This window comes from Lytechinus variegatus, chromosome 7 (genome assembly GCF_018143015.1).
Source record: "Lytechinus variegatus isolate NC3 chromosome 7, Lvar_3.0, whole genome shotgun sequence".
In the NCBI taxonomy this organism is placed as follows: Eukaryota; Metazoa; Echinodermata; class Echinoidea; order Temnopleuroida; family Toxopneustidae; genus Lytechinus; species Lytechinus variegatus.
In genome coordinates this window covers 12,265,382-12,277,484 of record NC_054746.1, presented here as the reverse complement: position 1 = coordinate 12,277,484, position 12,103 = coordinate 12,265,382, and the positions used below count along the sequence as shown (strand labels likewise).

Here is a 12,103-nt window from a genome sequence, read left to right as displayed (position 1 = left end):
ATACGATAGAAATGTGTTTTATTGGAAAAATTTTGTGAATTCGCATGCAAAATAATGACCTACCCGATCAAAATTAAGTGTATAAAGTTCTCAAGCATGGAATAAGCTAAAAATATCAGGATATAATGTTGTATGTACCTTTCTAATATCAAATTACTGTATTTGTAAGGTAAATGCTCAGAGGGCTTTTTGAATTACAAAAAAATTAAAAATATTTGTACTGAGAAAGGGTGCCAGACATGACACAATTCCAATTTAAGAGTAAAGAGAAAATTAATGGCCACTACATTCTTGTAAGATTGAAATGTCAGATGATACTGGAGTATGACTCACATTATTAGAGGCTTTAAAAGAGAAGCCTATCGTTGATGAAATTCTTTATATGTAGAAATATCTAAATTGGTCTTCAATCTGACTTTTTTCTGTGCAAATTCTCAAAATTGGTCAGCAGTATTGATCACCCCTAACTGTGAAGATTCCCTCATGTGGTTGCAACCATGGAGGCATAAAGCTGAAATATGTTACTCAATATTTTGTTTATGTAAATGATGTATTCATTTATTTTCAATGCAGAGAACGTAGAACCTACGGAAGCAGTGACCGAGATGACCTCGGCAGCAGCGACACCAACCGTAGCAAACACAAGATTAGAGACAACGACCACCATCGTCACCACCCAGGCATCCATCATCGATGTCAATGATGTCATAATCATAGGAGAAGAAGGGACGTTAGAGGGAGAGGAGGAGGATGTTCCAGAGGAGATACCGGAAGAGGAAGACTGTACTGATAGTTCAAATTGCCAAGGTTGGTCCCTTAACCAGATTATTTCAATTTATTTCTATATTTCCTCTATGAAATATATCAAAAACATAAAGATGTGCAGAAAAATTGAAATATTAAGTTGATTAAAGCAATTTATTTGTGAGATAGTATACGTGAAAGAAAAATAACGAGCCAGAAAATGTAATCAGATATGATTGGTACCGCTAAAGCATCTCTCTTGGCTGATGGGGAACTTTCAAAGCACTTAAATTGCATAGAATCCCGTCTTGAATTCCTCTAGTGGACTGTTAGACAACATGTTATATGAATTTTATAGAGAGAAAAAAAATGTATACTTTTATTAATTATTCTCATAACAGAGTTTTTAAGACTGATTTTGGGGCATCTTTACACTTCTTTAAAATTCTCCTTTTCCATGCACTCAAGGTACTTCCTCAGCAAGCATAGGCCAAAGTCAATCTCCAATCTCTGCTACACCTGGAGACATGGTGGTTCTGACCTGTGAGGCAACAGGATCCCCAGCCCCAACCATCTCATGGAGGAGATTTGATCAGGATGTCAGTGAGTTTGACGACCGGAGGTTCCAGATCGGCGAGGATGGGGTATTGACCATCCTGCACGCCAAGGTCAGCGATTCAGGACCATTTGTCTGTGTGGCTGATAATGGCGTCGGAGAACCGGATACAGCAAATTTTGAGATAACAGTTTCAGGTGAGAAAGTGCAAGGCTTGGTTGCAATCAACAAGTTCAATGTGTCTTTGAAAATGTGCTTATTTTTCATTAGAAGAGATTTCAAAAAGAAGAGTTAGTAACTCACAAGAATCTACATACTTTGTTTTCACCATTGTGAGTGCATTTATCTAGGCCCATATTCTCACGAGGTTTCATTTTTAATATAGTACAAAACCATGGTTTGTGCAAGTTTTGTTATATTATCGTGCTTTATTTAAGCATGAGTTTAGCACCCTGTGTGAAAAGGGTGTATTTATAATTCAATTTTCTTATCTTAGTGTACTTTGCTTATGAAATAAATGTAACTATGTACACACAAAATATATAGTCCATGGTTTTGTACCATGCTACAATTGAAACCTCTTTGGAAAAAAATGGGCCTAACTATTAGTATACTTTTCAATATTATCATGATGAATATGTTTCATACATAGATAAATAGAATATAAGCACATTCTGACTTATTGGCTCTGTTTTGCTGAAACTTCTTCATTCATTTCCTACTTTTTCTTCATAGACCATTCTCGACCTCCAAGGAGGCGTGGTGGACATCGCCAATCTCGCATCAAGGTCCGGGAAGGCAAGAGCGTCAGCATGAACTGCAGAGCCAAGGGCAACCCTCTCCCAACCATCACCTGGGAGTTCCAAGGGTTAGAACTCTCCGACATTGAGAACAGGATCACTAAAGGAGATGGAGGACTACTCAGGATCAGTGATGTCAACCTAGCGGACATGGGCACCTACAAGTGTACTGCCAGGAACATGTATGGCATTATACAGATGAGAGTCTTTACTCTTATTGTAGAAGGTGAGATGGAAATTAGTCAACCTTACCAAAGTCGAATCTGTTGGGACTGAAGAAAGAGCTTTGACCTAGCTGAAAAATTCACAAGCGCTGAATATGAAGAGAGGATGACTTGGAAAGATTTTATGATTATTTGACTTTATTTTTTACCTTAATAGCCAAGATTGAATGTATGTTTAGCAACAAATTGCACTTTCATTTCTCCTATAAATTGGAATTTTTTATTTGGTGAAAATTAGGCATAGTTTTGGGGATAATTTCCAGGTAGTCATTCAAGTGATGTCTTGTCCAAATCCCAACCCTCCTTTAGCCTATGAAATCCCACCACCAGAGAATGTCAAGGGAAAGGTGATCCCATACGTTAAATGTTTTGTGTTGGCCACCATGAGTTTGTGCTCTAGGACATTTGACATTTTTAGATCCAAGGTTTTCTCAATCCACTAACGATATCATTTTTTTTTCTTTCTTATTTCAGCTGAAGTTGCAATAGTGGATCCTCCCATCAGCCAACAAGTTACCGAGGGTGATACCGTCAACCTTCTTTGCGGAACCACAGGGTCGCCTAAACCTAATGTTATGTGGAATCGTAATGATGCTCCTTTACCCAATACCAATCGATTCATCATAGGTTCAACTAATGATCTAACAATTAGAGGTATGAGTTTTCGTTGTATCTTTTTTATGAAGAGGTTATCCCTATTTTAAGAAAAACAGTGTCCTACAGTGTGTTCACAGTGTGAAAGACAATGTGGGATAACCTTTAGTCTGTGTAATTTAGGCATTTTTAAAGTATGGATCACATTTTAACCTTGTCCACTATTTGGACACACTGTGAATATGAGTTACATTATCACATAGTCCACTATGTGACCACACTGTAAAATTTATCTCACACTGTCCACTATGTGACCACACTATAAAATTTATCTCACACTGTCCACTTTGTGACCACACTTTAAAATTTATTTCAGTGTCCACTATGTGACTACACTATAAAATTTACCTCACACTGTGTCCACTATGTGACCACACTATAAAATTTATCTCACTACACTGTATATGACCACAATATAAAATTTACCTCACACTGTGTCCACTATATGACCACACTATAAAATTTACCTCACACTGTGTCCACTATGTGACCACACTATAAAATTTACCTAACACTGTGTCCACTATGTGACCACACTATAAAATTTATCTCGCTACACTGTATGTGACCACACTATAAAATTTACCTCACACTGTGTCCACTATGTGACCACACTATAAAATTTATCTCACTACACTGTATGTGACCACACTATAAAATTTACCTCACACTGTGTCCACTATGTGACCATACTATAAAATTTATCTCACACTCTGTCCACTATGTGACCATACTATAAAATTTACCTCACACTCTGTCCACTATGTGACCATACTATGAAATTTACCTCACACTGTGTCCACTATGTGACCACACTATAAAATTTATCTCACTAAACTTTATGTGACCACACTATAAAATTTACCTCACACTGTGTCCACTATGTGACCACACTATAAAATTTATCTCACTAAACTTTATGTGACCACACTATAAAATTTACCTCACACTGTGTCCACTATGTGACCACACTATAAAATTTACCTCACACTCTGTCCACTATGTGACCATACTATAAAATTTACCTCACACTCTGTCCACTATGTGACCATACTATAAAATTTACCTCACACTCTGTCCACTATGTGACCATACTATAAAATTTACCTCACACAGTGTCCACTATTTGACCACACTATAAAATTTATCTCACTAAACTTTATGTGACCACACTATAAAATTTACCTCACACTGTGTCCACTATTTGACCACACTATAAAATTTATCTCACTAAACTTTATGTGACCACACTATAAAATTTACCTCACACTGTGTCCACTATGTGACCACACTATAAAATTTATCTCGCTACACTGTATGTGACCACACTATAAAATTTACCTCACACTGTGTCCACTATGTGACCATACTATAAAATTTACCTCACACTCTGTCCACTATGTGACCATACTATAAAATTTACCTCACACTCTGTCCACTATGTGACCATATGAAATTTACCTCACACAGTGTCCACTATTTGACCACACTATAAAATTTATCTCACTAAACTTTATGTGACCACACTATAAAATTTACCTCACACTGTGTCCACTATGTGACCACACTATAAAATTTATCTCACTAAACTTTATGTGACCACACTATAAAATTTACCTCACACTGTGTCAACTATGTGACCACACTATAAAATTTACCTCACACTCTGTCCACTATAGGGCCGTCTGCACCATCCCGAGTTTTCAAATTAGCGCGCTATTTCTGATCCGGCAAATTATCCCGATCTGAAAAATCTCGAGATTGTTTGTAATGCAGACGCAATTATCGCACTAGTTCGTAGGATTAATCTCGAGATTGCAATCCCAAGTCAACTCGGGTTTATTTGCAAAATAGCGCGCTATTTACGAATTATCGCGCTAATTCGTAGGTGCAGACGCACTCGGGTTTGGACTCGGGTTAATTTATTCATGACCTTCAGTCCATAATGCAATTCGCGTTCCATTTCCGCCTTGGTAAAAACATAAACAGCGATTATACCGAACGCATGCGAAAGTCAACTTTATCATAGCGTTCATCAATTCCCCAATCAGCAACGATGGTGTCAAGCCCCCCGTGAATGGATTTTGGGAGAGACCAGACCGATGGGGGAGGCGCTCATTATCGACGATGGTCATAGTCAATAACAATACTGACAGCATTGTCGTCTTATTCCTTCGCAAAATGTGAGCAAATAGCATTTCTTTCCTCCCCTCTCTCTCTCCCCCTCTGTCGTTGCCTCGGAGTCCGCCATCACTCGCTTATAATTATAGCGCGGCTGAGCTGAGAGGATTGTTGCATAACAACGGTCGAATTCGGCGAAAGAGTACATGTACTTGATTGCATATCGCGGGAAGTTATTCAAAAGCGCGGGCCGTTGAAACTCCAAGATCGAAAGTGCGCATGCTCGGAATATCGGGCTTGTTGCCTCGCTCGAGTAAGAATCGCTCTTCGTGCGATGGTGGAGACGGGGTTTCTTGAATCTCGAGATTAATCGCGAAGAGGGCTGATCGGGCTAAAATCTCGAGATTGAGCAAACTCGGGATGGTGCAGCACCGCCTTTTGTGACCATACTATAAAATTTACCTCACACTCTGTCCACTATGTGACCATACTGTAAAATATACCTCACACTCTGTCCACTATGTGACCATACTATAAAATTTACCTCACACTCTGTCCACTATGTGACCATACTATGAAATTTACCTCACACTGTGTCCACTATGTGACCACACTATAAAATTTATCTCACTAAACTTTATGTGACCACACTATAAAATTTACCTCACACTGTGTCCACTATTTGACCACACTATAAAATTTATCTCACTAAACTTTGTGACCACACTATAAAATTTACCTCACACTGTGTCCACTATGTGACCACACTATAAAATTTATCTCGCTACACTGTATGTGACCACACTATAAAATTTACCTCACACTGTGTCCACTATGTGACCATACTATAAAATTTACCTCACACTCTGTCCACTATGTGACCATACTATAAAATTTACCTCACACTCTGTCCACTATGTGACCATATGAAATTTACCTCACACAGTGTCCACCATGTGACCACACTATAAAATTTATCTCACTAAACTTTATGTGACCACACTATGAAATTTACCTCACACTGTGTCCACTATGTGACCACACTATAAAATTTACCTCACACTCTGTCCACTATGTGACCATACTATAAAATTTACCTCACACTCTGTCCACTATGTGACCATACTATAAAATTTACCTCACACTCTGTCCACTATGTGACCATACTATAAAATTTACCTCACACAGTGTCCACTATTTGACCACACTATAAAATTTATCTCACTAAACTTTATGTGACCACACTATAAAATTTACCTCACACTGTGTCCACTATTTGACCACACTATAAAATTTATCTCACTAAACTTTATGTGACCACACTATAAAATTTACCTCACACTGTGTCCACTATGTGACCACACTATAAAATTTACCTCACACTGTGTCCACTATGTGACCACACTATAAAATTTACCTGACACTGTGTCCACTATGTGACCACACTATAAAATTTACCTCACACTGTGTCCACTATGTGACCACACTATAAAATTTACCTCACACTGTGTCCACTATGTGACCACACTATAAAATTTATCTAACACTGTGTACACAGTGCAAAAGTCAATTTGACACTATGGACTATGTAGTGGTGTCCACAGTTTGAAATTACTTTTACAATGTAAAATTCATAAATCACATCTTCCCATACTTCATTGTGTGAACACACTGTGTCTTTTCTAACAGGGTAATGTAGAGTGGTGACTTGGACTTCAGCTCTAAAAGTAAAAATTTTCACTTTTTCTCTCCCATTTAGACATAAAACAAACAGATGCTGGTAAATACTCTTGTACAGCAGCAAATGGAATCAGTACAAGAACAGCAAATGCAGTGATTTCTGTATCAGGTAAATCAATAAAGTCAATATATTTATCAATAAATTGGCATTGGTAGCATGAATTTTAGAATAATATTTTTCAACTTATAAACTTAATGTGGATATTTCTATTTTGAAAGTTGCTTCAGAAGTCATTCATCAATATTTATTTTCAACGTCTCCACCTTAATCATCACAACATCATTACCATTGTAATCATCACTGCTATCATCTCCATTATCATCATTACCACCATCATCAACGTCACCACCAGAAGGTATAATCCCCTTTCCCCATCTTTCTTCCCACCCTTTACTCAGGTGCCGAGGTTGATCCAAATTGTCAAGACCAGCCACAGTACGTATCCTGTCAGCTCATTGTTATAGCAAAGCTTTGCTCGACGTATCCGTACGGCAAGTTCTGTTGTAGAACATGTCGAGACAATGGCATGCTACCACTCACCACTGCTACGCCTTGAATGTATGAGGAGGAGCTGATTTTTACCATTTTGCCAACCAAGACCACTCCAGATATCTTCATATTTTTATTTTATAATTTAGGTACCTCTTGTTTAATCTCGGTTATTATCCTAAGAGAAAAGTTTTCAAAACTTCTCATTTGAAAATAAAGTTAAATTTTGTTATGTCCTTTATTTTTTTGACTTGGTCAAGACCCCCCAAATTATTAATAATCTGAGGAGAATCAGATCATTTTATGTTAAATTTAAATTCCATCTTGAATTTTTTACCATTGTATATTCTTCAAAGTTGTCAGTCAGTAAATATTTTAAATGCAGAACACAAATTATTTGGGATTTTAATGTTCTTAACAGTTTACATCTTTCAAACTGTTTTTGGTTTTTAAATCACATTTCTTTTAGTTAGGTCCTGCACTTTACTTAGTTATTACATGGAGATACAATATGAGGTACTTACCAATATATTGCAATATGAAATTATTTGTGTATGATTGTTTAAAAAACAGTATGCCATCCACCACAATCGTGCTTCCAAATGTTTTGAAGTTGTGGATCTGATTTTCTAACTTAATATTTTTCTTTTTATAAAGGTTGGTAATATCCGACATTAACAACAAGATTGTTAATAATCTCAATGCTATAAACTTACTGCATAACTCATGTCCAGGGTCCTTTTTCAAAAAAACTTGTTATGATAAGTGTAAATCCACTGAAATCGTTCAATGTGATTGGCTGATAGTGAACTTGTGATAGAAATGGTGCATTTGTTATTATAACAAGTCTTTGTGAAACAGGGCCCTGTCTTGCCTGTGTTTGGTATGCGACTGAAGGGGGATATATAAATAGGTGGGTGTTTCATAAAGCTGTTCGTAAAGTTATGAACGACTTTACGCACGACTGGTACATGTTCTTATGTCATAACTCAATTACATAGGGATATCACATAGCACAAGAAAGGATCACCAGTCGTGTGTAAAGTCATTTGTATATTACAAACAGCTTTATGAAACACCCACCAGGCATGAGACTTGATACTACATTAATGATTCAAATAATGTGTCTGTTACTTTTACTAGTATGAAATCATACCAATCCTGGGCCCCATCTGACAAAGTGCAACAATTGATCCGATCAATCGTAACTCTATGGAAATCCATCAGTGTCATGATTATTTCTGCGAAAAATATGCACAATGACCTTTGCATGCAAAGAGAAGCACAGTGAATTTTCAAGAAAACAATGAATGCATGAATATGCATCATAGTTATAAAATATTTCGAAAAAAGATGCATAATAGTTGTTGATGTTGCTGGCCGTCCATAGTTGCGATTGATCGGATAAATCGTAACTCTTTGTAAGACAGGGCCCTGGAAGTTTGGTGGATAGCCTATATATAATTGTTACGAAACTCACATGCTGAAAGAGCAGTATGTGACATCACCTCCTCCATTCAGTAGCAGTAATAGGGGGAGCATTTCATGAAAGAAATGGTGATTTTGCTCTGAGCCAATAATTTGCAATGGTTTCGGTAGCTTGTAACTGTCAGTGAAAATCCCTGACAAAACTTGTTATGGATACTCCCCAAATATCAACAAAGATGGGATCTGATAATGACCAATATGGAAGTAAAGACGGTGTGAATGCAAGTATGCAATTCTTAGGATGACCCCCTCCATTGTCTTTCAGTTCCTCAACTCTTTCAGGCCTAGAAATCATTTTTTTTACATTTTGTAAGCACAATGGAATGTATATTTGAACAAAACATTCGCAAATGATCCTGAATATGCATTAGAAATCAACATAGTCCACTTATCTTGTCATGAAATATTTCAGCAAATGTGCTTCTAGAATGCTTTATGTTATACAATTTTGATTTTAAGATACAACATATTTATAAGCTTAAGTTTAATATTAGTTTCACAACAGTCTTAGAAAGTTGATGTACATATATATTTTTGTGTTGATTGTTGTGATTAGCCTTTGAGCCTCTTAACATTTTTTTTACATTTTTAATTTCTATTGGTAATTATTTTGAAATTACTATGGCATAGCCCAAATTCTTTTGTATATAACACCCGTGGTATTAATACTTCTTATTTATAAATATATATATTTCAGTGGGTGCTTTTTGTATGTTTCAACTTGTGTGTCTATGAGGTTAAGTGTAGATATGTTATACATGATATTATCATTGTTTCTTAAAAGTGATCATAAAGATTCATTCATTCAGTTATTGCAAATAAGTTGCAAAAAATACTTTTCTAGGTTTACTCTGCATTTATTTTATATTTTGGTAATTTGTAGTTATATTTCGAGAGAAGAGTATCACGTACTTTCCACAATGGTGCTAAATGATTTGCTGCATTTGTATATGCCAAAGTGTACTGCAACAGCAAATTATATACTACTATTTTACTCATTACTTGGTTGTATTTGTGTAGTCATAAGCCTGACAATCTGCAGAGCAATACAACTTTTTACTACTTAGATAGATTTGATGACCAATGTAGATTAATCCTGAATGTTGGTTAAACTTTGTATTCATTGATTGCAAGAGCATATTTTGTGGCTTGAATGTTTGTTTTGATAAGGGGCTGTAAAGAAATGATCTAGTTCAAAAGAATGAAACAAATCAGTGTTAAAACTTCTCTAAAATGTAACTTCATGGCTGGAAAAATGCATGAAATAAATTCATAATATATTGTAAGTCAATATTTCAGTGTGTTTTTCTTTCTGAACAAATTTGCTCTTTTAAGAATATGGGACCAATGTAAAGACATTTTTCACGCATCTTATGTATATGTTTACGCATTACCTACTGACTATGCATTTGTTCATTATATTACATGTAGCTACTGGAATGTTACAGCAATAAGTGCACTTTACGAGACTGTATTGTTGCCCGAGGTGTAGCTGATTTGTCAGCATTTCAGCAGCTTTGTACCATCATATGGATCTACTTTTTATGCATATGTACATTCATGCTGCACATTGCTACAGGGATTTTTGAACTTATTTGTTTTTGTGACAAACACTGTCCATTATCATTATGAAATAATCCAAACACCAACTTGATTTTGATGTATCAATGCCCCCAAACACTGTACGATATCACATATAAAGAAGAAAAGATCATCTGTATACATATACTGCTAAGGGTATTGTTTATCATCATCTACAATGTATTTACACTTAGCAGTGGTCCCAAAATAGCACGACACTACCCACATATTCAAATAAAAATTGATGTGTTCACTCATGATGCATATTCATCAAGTTAGATATCAAACTATGGTGTTTTCCCATTTATGTCTCCAATTTACTCTTGCAATTGTTTGTCATGGAATCTTAATGACCAGGGGCTCGCAACACAAAGCTTAGCAACAATCGTGCATTTTTCTATCAGTCGTAAAAATCAAGCGTACAATTAATCACTAACCTTTGTGTGATTGGGCCCAGATCAAGTATTTTGTTCTCCATTTTTTTTACTAAGAGTTTATTTACAGCATAATTTATGTAAAATACTTCCAAATGTACAGGAAGTCTGAGTCATTTTGTACTCACTTGCATGTATTATCAATATGGAATATTTTGATTGATTCGGTGCATTTATTTATATATTGTAAGTGAAATTATGAGCTATTTTTGGAGCTGGAGAAAAAAAATCTTTGTTTATTTGTAATTCAGTACCCACATCTTTTTATATTCTTGAATTAATTCATGACAGGTATTTCTATATAAAGTAGATTTCTCTGTATAAGTTTTGAGGGGAAAAAGGCCATATTTCACTACATACAAGTACACAAGAATTATATATTTTTATGCTTTTTGTAATATTCCCTTTTCATGGTTTTGTTTCAATACATAAGCCTACATCGGTTTAAACTAATAACTGCCTTTCATAATGTATGCCTATTCTTACAAACTTATAAACAAATTGATTCTTTACTTGCATAACACAAATATTTTTTTTATATCTGTACTGAAATTATTTCCTCTTTTTTCTTAAAAGTAAATATTAGAATAGGAATATATACTTTTCTTCTTGATATCAAGAATATACTCAGTGTATCCAAGTAACACTGTTGCTAGTTTGCTACACAATTTTCCTGAAGGGCCATGCTTGGTCATGCCTGCGACACAAATAAAAATTGTGACTTCAATAAGTTAGAAATTTAAAAATTTTAGTGATGTTTAACTAATTATGATCATTTTGAAATTAACAGGAATTTCCAAATGAAATTAAACTTTCTAAATCATGCTTCTGTGTGAAGTCACACATGTGACCCACTTCTTTTGGCCTCTGACCTTGAACCTGCATATTGGAGACAGCAAAAATTATTTTCAAATGATAGCTGACTGAACATGTTAAGGTTATATAACCATTGAATCTCTAAAATTTTTAGTCAAGTCAAGATTTTTCATAATTTTGGTCACACGCGTGACCAAGAATGGCCCATAAGTAATTATTTTACTGATGAGCTTTTGCTGGTTTTAATTGACATGGACTGATGTTTGACATTAATATGTGGGGATATTAAGTCAACAGTTTTAATAAGGTTAGGCTAAATATCCTCTCCAAATGGTGCTTGTAATTCAGAAAGTTTTAAAATTTACACATACTATGCATGCCACACTAAGAAAAAAAATTGTCATGTACTTAACTTTACAAATAAAAGATAGTCAAATAACTGTAAGATTTATAAT

The 12,103-nt window shown here is 35.4% G+C and overlaps 1 protein-coding gene across 1 annotated transcript in view; it reads left to right on the top strand.

Annotated features, from left to right (window-relative positions):
* The window catches only part of LOC121418461 (papilin-like), a 167,206-nt gene extending 158,916 nt beyond the window's left edge, over window positions 1–8,290 (top strand). Inside the window, 6 exon segments of the mRNA XM_041612350.1 lie at window positions 574–807; window positions 1,213–1,497; window positions 2,036–2,326; window positions 2,799–2,978; window positions 6,859–6,948; window positions 7,239–8,290. Coding sequence (XP_041468284.1) covers window positions 574–807; window positions 1,213–1,497; window positions 2,036–2,326; window positions 2,799–2,978; window positions 6,859–6,948; window positions 7,239–7,396 — 1,238 coding nt within the window. The 3' untranslated portion in view covers window positions 7,397–8,290.
* The last annotated feature ends 3,813 nt before the right edge of the window (window positions 8,291–12,103 follow it).